Source organism: Silurus meridionalis, chromosome 22 (genome assembly GCF_014805685.1).
Source record: "Silurus meridionalis isolate SWU-2019-XX chromosome 22, ASM1480568v1, whole genome shotgun sequence".
In the NCBI taxonomy this organism is placed as follows: Eukaryota; Metazoa; Chordata; class Actinopteri; order Siluriformes; family Siluridae; genus Silurus; species Silurus meridionalis.
In genome coordinates, this window is record NC_060905.1 from 1,713,623 (window position 1) to 1,734,556 (window position 20,934).

A 20,934-nucleotide genomic window follows, 5' to 3' on the forward strand; every position below is an offset into this window, starting at 1 on the left:
CTGCTGCAGAAAACATGCCCCAAACCATGACACTTCCTCCTCCACTTTTCACTGACTTCTTTACACACTTTGGGTTCAGTCTTTCTCCAGTTTGTCGCCGAACATAATGTTTCCCATCGGACCCAAATAGATTAAACTTGCTTTCATCACTGAAGTGAACTTTGGACTAGTTCTCATCTGTCCACAAAACATGCTCCTCAGCAAAGCTTAGTCTAGCCTTTTGATTCTTTCTGCTAATGAGAGGTTTGGTCACTGCAGAGTGGCTTTCAGTCCAAATGCTCTTAAACGTCGAGACACTGTATGACGAGACAGATCCTTACCCTGTTCAGCGCTGAACTGGTGAGCAATTCCAGCTGCAGTGTGGAAACGATTGCCCATTGAGATCCTCTGCAGTATCCTGTCCTCTCTTGTATTTGTCTTCCGTGGACGACCAGCCTTCTTGGCGGACTTGAATGAGTTTGTGATGTTGTAAAGATTTAATGTTCTTGAAATCACAGATTTGGAACGACCAACTTGTCTTGCTATGGCTGATAGGGTCATCCCTTTGGCCTTCACTTTAGAACGGCCAACCATCTTGCAGAGTCAGTGAAACTGGAAGTTAGGCTGCCAGTTAAATAGGGGTTGACAGATAATCAAGGAAATTAGCACTAGGTGCCAGATTAACACCAATAACTAATTAATTTCCTCATCAAAATCATCAACCTGCATTCTCGAATTGAACCTGTTTTAAGAATAATAAACTCTTCCATTAGCACTGGTTATGTACCAAAATCCTTCAAACTGGCAGTTATCCACCCCCTTATTAAGAAACCTGACCTTGACCCATGTCAGCTGTCCAACTACAGACCAATATCAAATCTCTCCTTTATATCCAAAATTTTAGAAAAGGTTGTAGCACAGCAGGTCTGCTCACATCTACTGAGGAATAACATTTTTGAAATGTATCAGTCAGGATTTCAGCCTCATCATAGCACAGAGACGGCGCTAGTTAAGGTGGTAAATGACCTGTTATTGGCCTCTGATCAGGGTTTTGTCTCCTTACTTGTTTTGCTCGACCTTAGTGCAGCTTTTGACACCATTGATCACACTATACTACTTGCTAGACTTGAGAACGTTGTTGGAATAAAGGGAACAGCTCTCTCTTGGCTCAGGTCTTATTTGACTGATCGCTATCAGTTTGTTGATGTAAATGGTGAGTTCTCCACTCTCTATGAGGTAAAGTTTGGTATTCCTCAAAGATCTGTCTTAGGCCCACTGCTTTTCTTTTTATATATGTTGCCTCTTGGTGAAATCATTCATAAACATGGGATTCGCTTCCATTGCTATGTTGATGACACACAGCTGTATATTTCAGCAAAGCCAGATGAGAGAGATCAGCTTAACAATGTTGAGAAGTGTGTAAAGGACATTAGACAGTGGATGCTTAATAACTTTCTTCTGCTCAACTCAGATAAGACGGAAGTACTTTTACTAGGACCACATGCAGCTAGAAGCAAACTTTCCGATTACGTAGCATCTCTGGATTGTGTTTCTGTTTCAGTGTGTACGGCTGTCAAAGACCTTGGTGTGATTAATGACCCGAGTCTTTCCTTTGAGTCTCACGTGAATAATATCAACAGGATCGCCTTCTTTCACCTTAGAAATATTGCTAAAATTAGAAATATGATGTCGTTACAGGATGCAGAAAAACTAGTTCATGCTTTTGTTACTTCTAGATTAGACTACTGTAACGCTTTACTGTCTGGGTGTGTGAGTAAGTGCAGAAATAAGCTTCAGTTAGTTCAGAATGCAGCAGCAAGAGTCCTCACTAGATCTAGGAAATATGACCACATCACCCCTGTTTTAATCAGTCTACACTGGCTCCCAATTAAATCTCGCATTGATTATAAAATACTACTGCTGACGTATAAAGCACTTAACGGTCTCGCACCGCAGTATCTGAGTGAACTTCTGTACCAGTATGATCCTCCACGCCTACTTAGATCAAAAGGTGCTGGCTATCTGTTGGTTCCTCAAATAATGAAGACTACAGCAGGGGACAGATCTTTCTCGTATAAAGCCCCACAGTTATGAAACAGCCTTCCAACCAGTGTTCGGGACTCAGACACAGTCTCAGTGTTCAAGTCGAGGTTGAAAACGTATTTATTTAGTCAAGCCTTTTATCAGTAGATTTTCTTAGGTAAAGGCTCAGATCTGGAGGGAACATGGATATAGAGTGTTTGGTGAACTGGTATATTTGTATGCTGTCGTCCCCTCACATTCACACATTCACTCGGGTTGACGGTGGTGTGGTGGGTCGTCTCTTATCCCAGAGATCCCTCATGTCTGTGTTACCTTCTGGTTCTCCCTTTTAGTTATGCTGCCATAGCGAGTCTTGCCGGAGTCCAAACTGCACAGTGACATTAACTTCATACACCAATAGAGACACTTAATAATCCATAGCTTCTCTTTCTGTCACCCTTTTCTCTCTCTCTCTCTCTCTCTCTCTCTCTCTCTCTCGTTAAACATGCTCCTGAGGCTCCAGTGACCACTGTTCCTGCCCCTCTCCCCTCCATGGATCTTCACACTTCTGTGCAGCTTGGGACGGTCTCTCATCAACACCTTGGGTGGTTCCATGTAATTCCGGAGTAGAACGGGTGCTTTGAGGATGGATTGGGCTGTAGTTTATGTCAACAGTCTGCTACACTGACTCAGGAATACAGTTCGCTTTTGATCATCATCACTGTACCCCGCAACATTGTATATCTGCTTCAAATGGACATTCGGTGCAACCCAGATGATGATGGGTTCCCTCTTGAGTCTGGTTCCTCTCAAGGTTTCTTCCTTATGCCATCTCGGGGAGTTTTTTCCTTGCCACAGTTGCTCATCATGGACAACCTTACTTACAAAGAACATATTTACGTTTAATCACCACATTATCTGTGTAAAGCTGCTTTGAGACAATGTTCATTGTTAGAAGCGCTATACAAATAAAAATGAATTGAATTTAATTGAACTGAACTGGGAGGTATCTGAAAGTGTTCTCTAATTTTGATCAGTGTGTTTGCAACAAAATAATGTTTTTTTTTAAATGCCTTAGTTATTTTGTGAAAAAGGTGTTCTGGTAGTATGGTATAGACAGGACAAAAACTCCTTCAACTGTTGAGCAGTGAAGATGACATTATTTCAGAATAGTTCAATTGTTTATAAACTGTTGTCTAATTTTGATCGCCAGTGTAAATATATTTTTATATTTTGCTCAATACTTTGCTCAATACTGTTAAAGCTCCTTTGGCACCAATTGAAGTCTTTTTAGATTTGATGCTACAAGCTTGGCACCTATTTTTGGGCAGTTTCTCCCATTTTCTTTGCAGAGCCTTTCTATCAGTTTTAAAGGCCACAGACATTTTCACATCTCTCCAGAGATGTCAATCAGGTTCAAGTCTAGGCTCTGGCTAAACCACTCAAGGACATGCACAGAGTCGACCTGTAACCACTCCTTTGTTATCTTGGCTGTGCGCTTAGGGTTGTTATCTTGTTGGAAAATGAACCGTCACCCCAGTCTGAGGACCAAAGTGCTCTGGAGCAGGTTTCATCCTGGATGTCTCTGTACATTGCTGTATTCATCTTTCCCTCAATCCTGACTAGTCTCCCAGTTCATCCCCACAGCAACATTCCCACAGCATGATGCTGCCAACACCATGCTTCACTGTAGGGATTATATTGGCCAGGTGATGAGCAGTGCCTGGTTTCCTCCAGACATGACAATTGGCATTCAAGGAAAAGAATTCAATCTTTGTTTTAACAGACCAGAGAACTGTATTCATCATGGTCTGAGAGTCCTTTAGCTGCCTTTTGCCAAACTCCAGGCAGGCTGTCATTTGCCTTCTGATTGGTGAATGCTGCAGAGATGGTTTTCTTCTGGAAGGTTCCCCTCTCTCCAAAAAGTGGTTCCAAACTTTGTCTATTTACAGATGATGAAGGCCACTGTACTCATTATGACCTTCAATGCTGCAGAAATTCTCTGTACCCTTCCTCAGATCTGTTTCTGTTTATCCCCCTATCTGAATGTACATCAGATTGTATGTACTGTACAGGTCCAGCTTGTTAAAGATTCAGAGTGATCTAAGTTGCTTTATGCTTGCTGGAACTAAGAGACGAGGATACCTGTATTTGAATTGATCTGGTAAAGGACAGAACACTTCTTAATAAAATGGCCAGACTGACCACAATAGAAACACCTGAGACAGGTCTGTGAACGGTTGTAGGAGGAAGTAGTTTATGGCCTTAACTCCAAAATTCTGTTATCCATTTAATGATTCAAAACAATCATTGGGTAAATTAAATGCTGATTATAGTCAGATATAAAAAGTCAGAACTGAGAGATGTGAGAGTGAGTGAAAGTCTCTTATATATTAACTGTTCACATGACTGTATGACCTGGCCAGGTCATACAGTATGATTCTCATAGAGATAATCTTACCTCAGAATCTGCAATTTACAGTGAGAAATTTCCAGTACAGCAAAAAGAGACTTCACTTCTGAGTCTTTGAACTTATTTCCAGACAGATTCAGTTCTCTCAGGTGTGAGGGGTTTGATCTCAGAGCTGAAGTCAAAGCAGCACAGCCTTCATTTATGACATCAGAATTACACAACCTGTAGAAAGACAATAACAAACTCTTCAAACTGTTAATTCAGGACACAGATTTTTGCTTTATTATTTATTTATTTATTTATTTATTTTTTACAGAAACTGTAGTGCAAAGTAATAAGTTCTGGTTTTCTCAAAATGCAGTTTTAACATAGGTTTTTTTCAACTTCCAGGATGTTAACTAACGTGTTATCATACAGCTGTTGCTTGTTGCAATAAACTGAGGCCTATTAACAACCAGCACTGAATTTCCCAACCTGTTTACTCAAACTAAACACTCTATTCTGAACTTGATTTGACACACTTTGTTCTATAACTATCTAAAGGTCAGCAGGGTCATCAAGAAGTAACATGTGGATCCTCTTTACTGTAAATTTGCTGAGTAATTTTTTACTAGGACATCTTCAGTCTAACAAGGTGACGCATCTTACCTAAGTGTCTCTAGTTTACAGTGAGGATTCTTCAGTGCAGCAGAGAGACACTTCACTCCTGCACCTCTGATGGTATTCCAAGACAAATCCAGCTCTTTTAGGTGAAAGGGGTTTGACCTTAGTGCTAAACTCAGAGCAGCACAGTCTTCATCTGAGACACCACAATGATCCAACCTGCAGAAAGACATTGACAAACTCAGTTCAACAGAGTCCAACAGAACTTTTTGTTCAGTCACTGCAGTCTTTAATCACTATGAAATAGAGAATCTTAGCCATAACCTACTGTATATGAGAGCAAATATAAAAATAAAATCTATTTATTGAGGTTTAATATATGTATATATGTTTGTCAGTCTAAATATTTCTGTTACCAATGGGACTATATGTAGACATACAGATTTGTCACAGTCCAGTTGTTTTGTGCTTTACTCCACTCTATGTGATGCTTGCCATTGTACTTGCTAATATGAGTTAGCTACTATGGAAACCATGAAGCTCCCACCATACAGTTTTGTGTATGGTAATGTCAGTGGAAGTTTAAATCTCTTTAGCTATGAAACTGGCAGAGCGTTGGCAACTTTTAGGCATCATGCACCTTAGCACTCAGTGACCCTGTTCAGTGGCTTTATGTGGTTTTCTGTTCCATAAATGAATTGGTACTGTTCCTAAATGCTTTCACTTTCCAATTATTAAAAAATAAATAAATAAATAAATTATATATATATATATATATATATATATATATATATATATATATATATATATAAATAATTAAAAATGTAAATTAAAATAAAATTACAGTGCATATATATACAATATATTTATTACAAACAGTAATAGAAGCTGCTATATAGCGCTATGATAAAAGGTAAGACTAATTTTTCAGATAGTCTTTCATAGCAAAAGTTTTGAATTAGTCTGTGTTAAAAAAAATAGTTTTCTTCTTTCTTGTCCTTGTAGTATGTCATGAAGGAAGTAGGATGGATAGTAAATGATGAAAGCAGTTTGTTAAGTGACTTCTCACTAAATAATACTTATCCAGGTGTGTTAATGATAGTTTCATAATTGCAAATGAGTTTATTGATCCTATTGGCATCTTATTGGCTTCTGACCTTCCTCAAATAAAAGACCCTGCTCCTCCCCTTTTTGTACAACACCTTAAGTGTTAGTCCTCTAGTCAATTATTTTTTCAAGTGAACACACAAGAACTTATAATTCTTAACAATTACAACCTCATTACCTATGATGTTTATGGTCTTGGTCACAGTTCTTGTCCTTCTAAACTTTATCACCATCTGTTAGGTTTTGTTTATATTAAGGAATTGTCAGTATCTTCCGGGCTCACGGACAGAGGGCGTCGCTCTGCCTCAGACCACCGCAGGGGGCATTGCTCCGCCTCATCACATCGGCCAGAAAGCCTCTGTGCTAGGGGCAGCCACCTGGAGGCTCACTCCATGCTTCATCTGGCCTTTTTCCGACCTCTAAGGTGTTCTACTACCCAGTGCCGATCCGTCTCAAGTCCCTGGCCTGGCCAGTAATGTTCCTGCCCTGTTTTGGTTGACCTCAGGACTGTTTTGTTTTTGTGCTTCTGCTCTGCCCTTTATTGTTCTGTTTGCTGGTTCTTGGATTTTGCTTTCCTGCATTGCTCTGTCTATTGGCACATGGACTTTGAACTGTTTTATTTGACTTTGTTTTGGCCTTTGCCCTCATTGGTTGCTCATTTTTATGACCTGTCTTCTTTCGGCCTGTGTTTTTCCCCCTGCCTGTTTATTTATTAAAGACTGTTCTCTTCATACTCCATTTGCATCCTGCATTTGGGTCCAGTCTCCACTCACCTGCATTCTCTGACAGGAACAGGTGAATCCTGGAGTAACACTCTGCAAAGTACTGTAAGCTACCAGTTTCCTGTACCTCGATTTCTGCCAATCTGCAATAAACCCTATCACTGCAAAATCATTAGAAAACCTCTACAGATGGCATGATACAAATTTATACTGGAAGTCTGAGTTGTACACTCTGAAAAGAAATCGAGACAAGACAATCCCTTGTGGTGTTTCATTCATACTAAAAACCGTATCTGGCAGGATCTTCCCAGCTCCCCAGGGGCCTGTCTGACTGATATTTAACAGTCTAGGAAACCGTAGGCACAAACTATGTGATTAAATGTTACTTGAGTTAAAGTAGATCCATTCAGTAAAATGTGACTCCAGTAAAAGTAAAAGTGTCCCTTCGAACTTTCACTTGAATAAAAGTAAAGTTTTTGCCTTCAGTAAAAAGTATATATGTAAAAGTATTGAAAGTACTGATTTATTATAATTATAATGTTCCTATTATCATTTTTATCACAAGACTCTTCACTTAATCACCTCAGTTTATGTGAAAAAACTCGAATGTGACTCTCAGCACACTGATCTATTAATAGAATGATTTGTGCAAGAGCGTGTGTGCGTGTGAGAACATAAAGTTACAAGATTAAACTTGTCACCACATGATGAATAATGACTGCAGTACAAAAGAATACATTACTCTGTCTTTAGAATCCTCACTATTTCAAAGATAATTTTTAGTTTCCCTTATTAATGGGAAAGCTGCGAGAGAATGTAATTCTGAGTGTTTTTAATGTCATGACTAAGGAGTGAGAAGCAGGTGATGCGACTCTCAGAGAGATGATCTTACCTCAGTATCTCCAGTTTACAGTGAGGATTCTCTAGTAGAGCAGAGAGACACTTCACTCCTGAGCCTCTGAGGTAATTCCAGGACAGTTTTAGATCTCTCAGATGTGAGGGGTTTGATCTCAGAGCTGAAGCCAGAACAGCACAACCTTCATCTGATACACCACAATCACACAACCTGCAGAAAGACAATCACAGAGAGAGGAAGTGAGAAAAAGAATATATAGATTAAGTAATATGTAATATATTATGCTATTATACTTAATGTTAATAAGTTAAATATTAAGTCTAATTTTTTAAATACTTATTATAAATGTTACTGATCAGAAATCTTTATTTTCTATGTTTAACAAAAACATGGATCAAAACAAATTAATATGTTTTAATTAAATTAATCTAATCCTTTTGGGTCCAGCTTGATATAAATTAAACCCAGCGTTAAATGTACATTCATATCAGCTACTGCACAGTTATGGACTATGACTGGAGCAACTTTTGACACCACAAAATTTTATCAGGCTACTGAATGCCTACAGTGAACATCACACTACACTCTAGATAATGTAGCTTATATTAGTCAGAAAACAAAAACTATCACCACATCCATGGACCTTGAACCAGGCAGACCCCTCATAAATTAAAATTCAAATGGTGTCAAACTAAATTGGTAGCATTTTAAAAAGCATTTAAGGAGAGTTATAAAATGCTCTTTGTGCTGCTAGGTCACTGTATCTCTTTACCCCAACTAACAGAAAATAACAATAATAATGCAAAATTAACTTATTTAATACTGTAGAAAAATTAACAGGATCACTACGGCAACATGCAAACCATCAACATGTAGCAGTGATGATTTCCAAAAGACCAAAGAAATTTTATACATTTCTTAATCCTGATCAAAATAACTCACCTAAAATAATTTTTTTAAATCAGTAATTCCAAAAGCAATAAAACATCCTTTAAAAATAAGCAATTTTACCCTTAGCCCCAGTTTTTTTTCCTCTTAGCCCCAGTTATTTAAAAAAATCTTTTAATCGAATCTACCCCCTAATTATAAAACTGACCTGTGTCAGTTTTCCAACTATAGGCCAAAATCAAACACCCCATTATCTCAAATCAACATAGGAATAAAATTAAATATGTCAGTCATAGCACAGAGACAGCACTGGTTAAAGTGATAAATAACCTGCTACTAGCCTCTACCCATCATGGTCGTTTCTCCTTGCCCGATTTGTAAGCTACTTGACCTTACTGCAGCTTTTGACATTTTAACCATTTTATTCTGCATAGACCAGATCATTTTGAAGAAATGGCTGTTTCTTGTCTCAGGTCTTATTTGGCTAAATGTTATTAGTTTGTAGATGTGAATACAGTAAAACCCCGTTGTACGAGCAACCTATAGTATGAGCAAACGGAGATACGACCAAACTTGCTCGCAAAATTTTACCCTGTTTCACGAGCGAATTTCGAAGGCACGAGCAAACCCACGCTGCCGGTTCCCCGTTTTCGGGCAGAGGGTCGCATCAGTCGCTTAGTTGATGAAGTATCACTCGGTCGCTCTCGTTGTTCAGTGCAGCAAAAACTTAACTTTTTTTTTGTTTTATATTTTTATTTCACTAGAAATCTTGAAAAATGTCTCCCAAGTAAATCAGTGATTGTGCTGTGAAAACGAAAGTAAATAGAAATACCATGGAAACCGAGGAGGTTACGAGCGTGATGTGCATCTCACACTCGCAATCAACCACTACCACATGAGTCAGTGTTATGCGAGAAACAGAGGTGGAAGTCGAAGTCAAAGCAAACAAAGTTTATTTTGCAAAAACGCGTACTCGCAGTAACTGGGAAGTAATCCAGAGGTGGGCGGTGGGAGCGCGGTCCACTAGTCCAGAACTGGATGAGAAGCAGTCTGTGTAATATCCAAAGGAGCGCGTAGGAGAAGCGCGCCGCTGACCACAAGCACGGGAAAATCGTGACATGTACAGCCAAACCATTGATAATAACGGACAGCAAGTGAGGGTGAATGAGGGGTTTATATATGGTTGGGTGATGAGTGCTAAACGAGAGTCAGGTGTGTGATTAGTAAGCCGGAAAGCAGCTCCGTGCAGGGGGGGCACGCACTGGAGAAGAATCAGGGAGCTCCCTGACAGTCAGTGTTAAATTATGTTTACATTACGGTAATTTGCGGTGTATTTGTTTGTTAAAATAGGCTACAATTACTTTTTAAGTGCAGAAATAAGTGATCGAATGAGATCTCGGAACGGATTAAATCACTTTTACATTCATTCTTATGAGGAAAATCAGTTCGAACGTACGAGCAAATGGACCTACGAGCAATTTTCAAAAACGAATTATGGTCGTACAACGGGGTTCCACTTTAGTGACTTTTCAACACTTATTAAAATTGTTGCTTTGCAAAATTCTGTTTAAGGCCCATTGCTATTTATCTTTCCCTATGCTATCTCCATGTTCAATTATTCATAAACATGCTATTAGCTTCCACTAAGCCTAGGATACATAATTGTATGTTTCAGTAGTACCAGATGAGAGACACCAGCTTAATAAAGTTGAGGATTGAAGTTTATAAAACTGTGGTGAGACCTGCGATGCTGTATGGTTTACTAAATTGTTAAAACATTTTATGATCACACTCTTGATGTCACCCAAATGAGGATGGGTTCCCCTTTTGAGTCTGGTTCCTCTCAAGGTTTCTTCCTCATAACATCTAAGGGAGTTTTTCCTTTGCCATGCAAAAGCCACGGCTGCTCATCAGGGATAAATGCACACTATTCACCTTCACTGTTGATTTCTGTAAAGCTGCTTTGAGACAATGTCTGTTGTGAAAAGTCTATATAGAAATAAACTTGACTTGACTTGACTTGACTTTACAGACAGTGGCACTGAGTAAAACACAGGAGATAAAGCTGGAGGTGGTAGAGTTAAAGACGCTGAGAAGAGCAGGTAATGCAACTCTCAGGGATGATGATGATCTTACCTCAATGTTTCCAGCTTACAGTGAGGATTCTCCAGTACAGCAGAGAGACACTTCACTCCCGAGTTTTTGATATTATTCCATGACAGATCCAGTTCTCTCAGGTATGAGGGGTTTGATTTCAGAGCTGAAGTCAGAGCAGCACAACCTTCATCTGAGATCTCACAATCACACAACCTGAAAAAGACGACACACCCTTCACTCTCTCAGTTCAGAATACACAGATCAGTTCATCAGGATCTTTTACAGCATTTTAGATAGGAATTATATAAAAGCAATACATAACAAACTCTAACTATTGTTTCAGACCGTGTAACAGAGCCATAAGAATAGTACAAGCTTATTGCTGTTCCTAAGACAAGGTAAATCCAGATAATGAATATAGTTTGCATTAGGAAGGGCATCCAGCATAAAACATGGCAACCAATGTGGTAACCAACATGGTTAGCAACGACTGCCACAGCTATTGTTAGTAACAGGGTACCAGTGGAAATTGGGCTACTGTTGGCCAAAGGAGGAGAAGACGCCTTTGAACACTGGCATCCCACAGGGCTATATTCTGAGCCCACTATTCTACTCCCTGTTCACCCACGACTGTACTCCTCTGCATAACTCCAACATCTACATCAAGATGCAAATAACGGTCGGTCAGATCAGCAACAATAACGAATCAGCCTACAGAGAAGAGATCTGAAGCCTGACAGCATAGTGTGCCATCAACAACCTGACCCTCAACACCACAAAGACTAAAGAGCTTATCGTGGACTTATATGTATATTCTGAGCCCACTAGATAGAAAGATCTATCTATCTATCTATCTATCTATCTATCTATCTATCTATCTATCTATCTATCTATCTATCTATCTATCTATCTATCTATCTATCATTAGAGTCTTTCTATCTCTATCTGCAAAGCCAACAGCATTGTGGACGACACCACACACCCCTCACACACTAACAATACTAGCATCCTCATAAGAAAAATAGGCTATAAACTAGTTAAATTGATAAGAAAGTTGTTAAAGTCATATCAAAGAAGGGCTAATATTATTAATATGTAACATAAATTGTACATTTTAATTGCTTTAAATTGTGTTAATTGTACGAACAATGTTCTGTCCATGCACCATATATGACAGACTTGGGCTTTAAATTCATGACAACCTGTTGAAATTTGCATTCTGTGCATTCTGCATAATTATTTTAAACAACATATTTTGTGCTTTTTTCCTAAATGTAGGATGTTTTGGAGACAAGGAGAGAGGCTAGATTGAGATGGTTGGGGACTTGAGGTATATATCGGTAGAAGAATGCAGAGGATGGAGACACCAGGAAGGAGTAAAAGAGGAAGACCAAAGAGGAGGTTCATGGATGTGATGAGGGAAGACATGCAGGTAGTTGGTTTGAAAGAGGCAGATGTAGAGGACAGGGGGGTATGAAGATGGATGATCCGCTGTGGAGACCACTAACAGGAGAAGCCGAAAGAAGATGTTTGAGATGGTATATCTGAGCATGCATGATACGACTGTGTGTCAGTCTATAAATTTTTTGTCTTCAGACAAACCAAATATAGTCATCATTTGTGGAATATGTGACAGTGCTGACCCTGTGAAAACAGTTAGCTGGTCTTGTGTATGTGTTTGATGAAAAGAGAGAGAGAGAGAGAGAGAGAGAACTTTCATTTTTTTTACATCATGATAAACAATGGTTACAATACAAATAACTACTTTTCTCCTCAGGAACCCCAACTATTTCCAACTATAAACAATTCAAAGATCTGAAACATGCAGAAAACAACTAATATTGTGATTAGGTCATTAGGAATCAGACCAATCACTGTGCACTGAAACTATTAGAGAATGTGTCTTACTGAGTTGAAGGTGATGTGACTCTCACAGAGATGATCTTACCTCAGTGTCTTGAGTTTATGGTAAGGATTCTCTAGTACAGCAGAGAGACACTTTACTCCTGAGTCTCTGATGTTATTCCTAGACAGATCCAGTTCTCTCAGGTGTGAGGGGTTTGAAATCAAAGCTGAATTCAGTGCAGCACAGCCTTCATCTGACACACCACAACCACACAACCTTGGGGCATTAAAAGTAAAACATTAAACATTATTTTTTTTCCTGATTTTTTTGAACATTTGAACATCTGATGTAAGATGGCACTGCCAGAGTGGCAGCCTGTTGCAGCAGATCCTATTTAGGTTTTAACCCTTTTTATTATAATTCTTTACATATCTTTGTAATTTTCTGGCACTTAGTGTTTGTATTTTCACATGTATGTGTGTGTAAATGTAAGCTGCAGTATGGAAATCAAAGTTGCTTTGTTTGTTCTGCTTTTTCTACTTTTTTGGACTTTGTTCACAGTTGTGTCTGTAAACTCTGTTCACAGCCATGGTCCTATTGTTTACACCAGGGATCAGCTGTAGTGGCCCAGACAGAATCAGCTCCATGCTGCTTAAAACCTGTGGTGACCAGCTTTGTGGTATACTGTTGTATGTGTTTGGTCTGAGCCTGAAGCTGGGGAAAGTGTCACAGCGGTGGAAGACATCCTGTGTGGTACCTGTACCAAAGACGTCTCGCCCAAAACACTTTGGGGACTACGGACTAGTAGCACTGACCTCACATCTAATGAAGACATCTCCAAACTCTGGTGAGCCCATCAATGGATCCAATTTAGTTTGCCTACCTGTCAGGCATAGGGGTGGTAGAAGCTGTCATCTTCCTCCCTAATAGGGCTTTTTCACACCTGGCAAAGGCTGGGAGCAGAGCAAGTCATCTTTTTTTTTACTTCTCTACTGCTTTTAACACCATTCAACCTGCACTTCTGAGGGATAAGCTAGTGTACATGAAGCTGGACCATCATCTATCCACTGTAGCTAAATACTGGATTACCTCATAAACCAACAACAGCATGCAAGGACTCGTGACTGTGAGTCTGACATGTCTGCAACACTGGAGCCCCGCAGGGAACGGTCCTGGCTCTGTTCTTCTTCGCAGATGATGATGACAGGGAGTACAGAGGAATGAGAGACTTTGTGGACTGGTGCCAATGGAGCTGCCTCCAGATAAATTTGGGGAAAACCAAAGAACTGCTGGTGGATTTCCATAGGCTCAAACACTCTTTACTATCACCAGTGATCATTCAGGAAAAGGACATTTAAGAGAGTGGACTCTTATAAATACCTTGGTGTTCATCTGAACAGCAAAATGGACAGATAACAGAGATGCAATTAACAAGAAAGGACAGAGCAGACTATTTTTGCTGAGGAGACTAAGGTCTGTACAGGGAGAGCCACTGTAGACCTTTTTTGACTCAGTGGTGGCCTCAGCAATCTTCTATGGAGTGGCCTGCTTGTGCAGCAGCATCTCTACTGCAGACAGGAAGAGACTGGACAAGTTAAACTGAAAGGTCAGCTTAGTCCTGGGGATTTCCCTGAACACTGTGCAGGAGGTGGGAGAAAGGAGGATGGTAGCTAAACTATTATCATTGATGAAGAACGACTCTCACTCCCTGTATGAAACAGCTTAATCTCTGAGCAGCTCCTTCAGTGACACACTGTTAAATTCTACGTGTCTGAAGGAGCAATACAGAAGGTCTTTTCTCCCTGCTGCTATTCAACGTTAAAATCAGACCTGCTCCCAGTAAACCAGTCACCAAAATACACCTGTTTATTACTGTTTTTTAAACTGTGCAACTAAAACTTTCGTGCAATAACAATTTTAAACTGTGCAATATGACCTAGTGCAAGTGGTTTGAAAGTGTAACTACTATATTGTTGTATGTATATATTTATTCTATGTCTCTGCTTTATATTTGCACATTTTTCTTTACTGCTGTAACACAGAAATTTCCTCACTGTGGGACGAGTAAACGTATATCTTATCTTATCTTATCTTATCTTATCTTATCTTATCTGATTTGATCTTTAGCTCATTCCGATACGTTTAGGTAGTGACTCTTTAATTAATAGTTTTATGGTTCTTGTAAATATTAAAGGTAAATATTAAATACAATTGGCAAATACAAATCTAAAAATAAAGCTAAATATACAACCCTAGTTCCAAAAAAGTTGCAGAAGGTGAATAAAAACAGAATGCAATGATTTGCAAATCTTATAAATCTATATTCTGTTCACAATCAAGCAAACAAAAATACCAAAGTTGTGACGGGGCCATGTTTAGCACTGTGTAGCATCACGTCTTGTGTCTGTACATTGGGAACTGAGACCAGTTGCTGAAGTTTTGGGAGAGAAATGTTGTCCCCTATGTGTCTGATACAGGATTTTAGTTGCTCAACAGTTCTGGGATTCCTTTGTTGTATTTTTTGTTTCATGATGCGCCAAATGTTTTAAAATGGTGAAAGGTCTAGACTGCAGGCAGGTCAGTTCAGCACCCGGACTCTCCTACTACAGAGTCATGCTATTGTAATAGATGCAGTATGCAGTTATTGTCTTGCTCAAATATGCAAAGCCTTCTCTGCTAAGGACGTTTTCTGAATGGAAGCATTTTTTGCTCTACAACCTGTATATAGCATTCAGCATTGAAGGAGCCTTTTAAAATGTGCAAGCTGCTCATTCCACAGGCACTAATGCACTCCATACTGTCAGAGATGCGGCTTTCGATCTGACCACTGAAAACAAGCCAGATTAAATGAGCTTTGGCCCAGATAGAGATTTAACCTGCATTTGTGGATGACATGCAAACTGTATTCACAATGATATCTGGAGGTGTTAATGAACCTGTGCAGTGATTAAATGCAGTGCTGCCTAAGGACCTGAAGATTACGACCATCCTTGTCCCTTATTCATAGCGATTTCTTTAAAACTCTTGATGATATTATGTACTGTAAATGTTAAGATATTCAATTGTTTTGAACATTATTCTGAAACTGTTCCACAAATTGTAGACAAAATCTTTCACAGATTGGTGAAGCTCTGTCCAGACTGTTTTGGCGCTGTGTTTGGCCTGGCTTTTTATGCGTCATGTTTGGATTATTTGACTATGTTTTTGAACTTGTTGGGGGTTTTGTTTTGGAACTGTGTGTTGGGATCTGCACTGTTCTCGGATGCCAAGAACAGTGAATAGTTTCTCTGAAACTATTCACCTGGCACTTGGTTACTCCCCAGTTTATGTTTATTAAAGACTCTTATCTTAAGCTCTTGATTTGCATCCGGCACTTGTGTCCCTCCAGCCAATCCCTGACAGTTTGGGGATGTTGGAAAACTGCTGTTCAGCCCAGTTTCTGAAGGGAGGGCATCATGTTCTGTTTCAGATTGTCACAATACAGGTTAAAATTCATGTCTCCCTCACTAAACGACAGCAGCACCCAGACCATGATGCTGCCACCACCATGCTTGACTGTAGGCAAGGCACAATTCTCTTGGTGCTCCTCACTAGGGCGTCACCACACATGCTGGACTCCATCCGAGCCAAACAAGTTTATCTTGGTATCATCAGACCACAGGACATAGATCCAGTAATTCATGCTCTTGGACAGGTTGTCTTCAGCAAACTTTTTGCAGGCTTTCTTATGAGCAGCTTCAGAAGAGGCTTCTTCTGGGACGACGACCTGGAAACTGACTTGTTACAGTGTGTGGTGTACGGTCTGAGCACTGACGAGTGGACCTTCTAACCTGTAAAGCAATGCTGCAGCACTCATGCGTCTGTTTTTTGAAGCAGTTTCTGCACCTGACACACAGCATAAGGACTCGATTTCTTTGATGGACCCTTGCGAGGTCTGTTCCGAGCGGAACCCGTCTTGGAAAACCTCTGTATGACCCTGACCACTGTACTGTAACTGTTTCAGGTGATACTGATCTTCTTATTGCCTTGGCATCTTTGTGGAGATCAACAATTTTAATTCTCAAATCCTCAGAGACTCTTTACCATGAGGTGAGATGTTGAACATCCAGTGGTCAGTATGAGAGAATTGGACTCAAAGCACCAAATTTTTACTGCTCTCATACAAGATACACAAATTTGCATGGTCGTGTTGAGCAGACAAAAACATTAACATGATGAAGAGGACATGTTGATTTGCATGTTTACACCACGTACAGCTGTTATCACTGAGGGTGTACTCACTTTTGTTGCCAGCTTTTTAGATATTACCAACTTGTTGCCAGCTATTAATGGCTGTATGTTGAGTTAATTTTAGGGGACAGTAAATCTGTACTGATATACAAGCTGCATATTGACTATTCTAAAATATACCCAAGTTTCATTTCTATAGTATTGTTTCTTGAGAAGATACTAAAATGGCTGCTGAAATGTGAGGGGTGTATTCAGTTTTGTGAGGTATTCTATGTAACATCATTTACCATGCCTGTCAAAAATGTGGAAACATCTAGTATTTTTTGTTTCTAAGACACATGAATGTTGCATTTGCTTCTACAGTATGCAACAAAATCAGTAAAAGGCAAATAAAATACTGAGTGATGGGACTGGATGAAGCAAAATGCAGGATGCAGACAGACAATATAGTTTTTAATGAGTGCAGCAAGCAGAGAATAATCCTGAATGTCCGAAAACTTATAAACAATATTATTAGAATATTCCGGCTGTCGGAAAACTTATGAACGCAGAAGTGAAGAAATTACAGAGTCCGAAGATAGTATACAGGAGCAGCCAGAAAAGCCAAACCTTGAATCAGGGTGGGGCAGAGAAAGCACAGAGATCCGTCTGGATTGCGGCTCATTGGAAGCGACTTCACCGTACTACAAGACAATGAGTTGAAGTGTACATTCGAACTCTGTAAGTGTTATTTAGTGAGCAGACAGACGTCTGGAGTGATATCTATCATAGAACCACCTGCCCAGTCACCGCACCTCAATCCTACTGATCTGCTCTCGGATTAACTGGATCACAAGATCAGAAGGGAATCTTCAACTAGTGACGAACACCTCTGATAAATTTCACAGGAGGCAAAGCAAAGTATTTCAGCTGAATGTTTGGAGAAATAAACTGTCCGGATGCTGAGTATGTGTAAAGAGTGCATTCTTCATGGTAAGGGAGGATTTCTCAGTGGAAATAAATCGGAATATCTGGACATTTATATATTTGTTTGGTCAAAGTAAATCGTCACAGCGGATTATCCGTCTCCATACTCCCCTGTCCTCTACATCTGCCTCTTTCACACCAACTACCTGCATGTCTTCCCTCCCCACATCCATGAACCTCCTCCTTGGCCTTCCTCTTTTCCTCCTTCCTGGTGCCTCCATCCTCAGCATTCTTCTCCCTTACCTGGTCTCCAAAACGTCCTACATGTGCTGTCCCTCTAATAAACTCATTTCAAATCCTGTCCATTCTCATCACTCCCAACGAACATCTCAACATCTTCAGCTCTGCTACCTCCAGCTCCACCTCCTGTCTTTTACTCAATGCCACTGTCTCTAATCCATACAACATCTCAGGTCTCACCACAGTCCTATAAACTTTCCCTTTCACTCTCACAGATACTTCTTCTATCACAAATACTCCTGCTATCACTCTTCTCCACCCACTCCACCCTGCAACCGCACCCCTCCACTGCCCTCCCTCTCATTCACACACATGTTCTCTGTCTTACTCCTACTGACTTTCATTCCCCTTCTCTCCAGCGTGTACCTCCACCTCTCCAGGATCTTCTCAACCTGCTCACTAATCTTACCACTAATCACAATATCATCCACAAACATCATAGTCCACGAAGGCTCCTGTCTGACCTTGTACAGCAGTGAAACTACAGAATGTGTCTTATTGAGGAGCAGGTCACGTAACACTCAGAAAGATGATCTTACCTCAGTGTCTCCAGTTTACAGTGAGGATTCCCCAGTCCCTCTGAGAGACACTTCACTCCAGAGTTTTTGAGTTTACTCTCTGATAGATAGAGTTCTTTTAGTATGGAGGATTCAGAGCTGAGCACTTGGGCCAAAGCTGCACAACTTTTTTCATTTAGGTAATAGTTATTAAACCTACAAAAAAAGAAAAACATCAAGAACATGTTGAAATATGAATAAAATATGCTATTATATGAAATAGAAAAACATGCCATAGAACTGTTACAAGTCTTTAATAGAAATTAGTACTAAGCATTCACAGAAGATATTCAGGTGTGTACCACCTGGCAATACAGTGTAGATAAAGTGCACTTTGTATAAAAGTAGCAGTTTTAATCAACATTACTTACTCAGCTTTTCTGGATGCAGAAACCACAGGCAGGAGCTTTAGAAGAACATCATCTGATGCACAGTGTTTGTTGGTATATTTATTAAGAACAAACACATCCTGTTCTTGAACTGATTTCAGTAACACAAACACCAGAGCAGACCATTGAGAATGAGAAAGTTCACTTTGTTGTAAATTTCCTGATTGCAGGTACTGTTGGATTTCCTCAACTAGAGAATGATCTTCCAGTTCATTCAGACAGTGAAAGAGATTGATAAATTTCTCTGTTGAGGGATTTTCTCTGATCTTCAACTTAATGTAATTTACTGTATTCTGCTTTCTGTAAGAACTACTTTCTGTTGGTGTTACTAGGGTTTTTAAGAGGATCTGATTGGACTCCAGTGAGAGACCCAGAAGAAAGCGAAGGAAAAGATCCAGATGTCCATTTTTTCTCTGTAGAGCCTGATCTACAGCACTCTTGTGTACATCCAAGATTGTCACCCCATTAAGTAGCGCTAACAGTTTAGAGAACATACTCTGTTGAAGAACATTCTTCTTTTCATTCATAAATGTCATTTGCACATACAGAGCTGCGAGATGTTCCTGAATGCTCAAATGAACAAAGCAGTAAACTTTATTCTGGTGAAACACAAACTCCTCTCCAAAGATCTCTGTACACACACCTGAATACACTGATGCTTCTGTCACATCAATGCCACACTCCATCAGGTCTTCCTCATAGAAGATCAGGTTGCCCTTCATCAGCTGCTGAAAAGCCAGTTTCCCCAGTTTCAGAACCATTTCTTTATCTGCCTCTTGGCTCTTTGTGTACTTTTTCTTTATAAAGTTGGTCTGAATGATGAGGAAGTGTGTGTACATTTGAGTCAGAGTCTTGGGGATCTCTCCACTCTCTGCTTCACCCAACATTCTCTCTAGAACAATGGCTGAAATCCAGCAGAACACTGGGATGTGGCACATGATGTAGAGGCTTCTTAATGACTTCAGGTGTGTGATGATTCTGCTGCTCAGGTCCTGATCACTGATCCTCTTCCTGAAATATTCCTCCTTCTGAGGGTCATTGAACCCTCGTACCTCTGTGACTCGATCTACACACTTAGGGGGGATTTGATCAGCTGCTGCTGGTCTGGAGGTGATCCAGATGAGAGCAGAGGGAAGCAGGTTTCCTTTGATCAGGTTTATCAGCAGAACATCTACTGATGCTGGTTTAGTTACATCACACACTCTCACTGTGTTCTGGAAATCCAGAGGGAAACGACACTCATCCAAACCATCAAAAATGAACAGAACTTTGTCCAGACTGGAAATATTTATTTCATTTATCTCTATCAAAAAGAAGTGAAGAAGCTCCACCAGGCTTCGTTTTTGATCCTTCAAGAGATTGAGCTCTCTAAAAGGAAGTGGAAATATAAGCAGAACATCCTGATTTGTTTTCCCTTCAGCCCAGTCTAGAATGAATTTCTGCACAGAGACTGTTTTTCCAATGCCAGCGACTCCCTTTGTCAGAACGATCCTGATGGGTTTGTCTTCTTCAGATAAGGGCTTAAAGATCTCACTACAGTTGATCAGTGTCTCCTCTGTTTCTGCTCTCCTCGATACTGCTTCGATCTGTCTCACCTCATGTTCACTATTGACTTTTCCACTGTCTCCTTCTGTGATGTAGAGATCTGTGTAGATCTCACTGAGAAGTGTTGGGTTTCCCTGGTCTGTTATCACCTCATTCAAGTGCTGAAACCTCTTAAGGTTTAATTTGCATTTCTCCTGAACTGCAGTTACAGAAGATGAAGATTCACACCTGTGATATAAAAGGATCATGTTGCGACATCATCAAGTGAAAAAAATCTTATTTCAGTACATATTTTAGAAAATCAAATAATTTTTTAAAATAACGTTTGATTAGAAAATCAGTATTATTAAAAAATAACACAATTAAAGAATATCACCATTATGGTCATGATACAAATACATACATTTATACAACCCCAATTCCAAAAAGGCTAGGACACTATATAAAATGTACAAGAAAATAGAAAGCAGTGAT

At 39.8% G+C, this 20,934-nt stretch overlaps 1 protein-coding gene across 8 annotated transcripts in view; it reads right to left on the reverse strand.

Annotated features, from left to right (window-relative positions):
• Positions 1–20,934, reverse strand: part of LOC124375844 (NLR family CARD domain-containing protein 3-like) — a 63,122-nt gene that overhangs the window by 23,249 nt on the left and 18,939 nt on the right. For all 8 annotated transcript variants that reach the window (XM_046834520.1, XM_046834515.1, XM_046834517.1 and 5 more), the window contains 7 exons: positions 18,898–20,688; positions 18,509–18,682; positions 12,636–12,809; positions 10,727–10,900; positions 7,739–7,912; positions 5,063–5,236; positions 4,463–4,636 (listed from right to left, as the gene is read on the reverse strand). In XM_046834520.1, the coding sequence (XP_046690476.1) occupies positions 4,463–4,636; positions 5,063–5,236; positions 7,739–7,912; positions 10,727–10,900; positions 12,636–12,809; positions 18,509–18,682; positions 18,898–20,688 (2,835 nt within the window). The remainder of the gene's footprint in view (positions 1–4,462; positions 4,637–5,062; positions 5,237–7,738; positions 7,913–10,726; positions 10,901–12,635; positions 12,810–18,508; positions 18,683–18,897; positions 20,689–20,934) is intronic.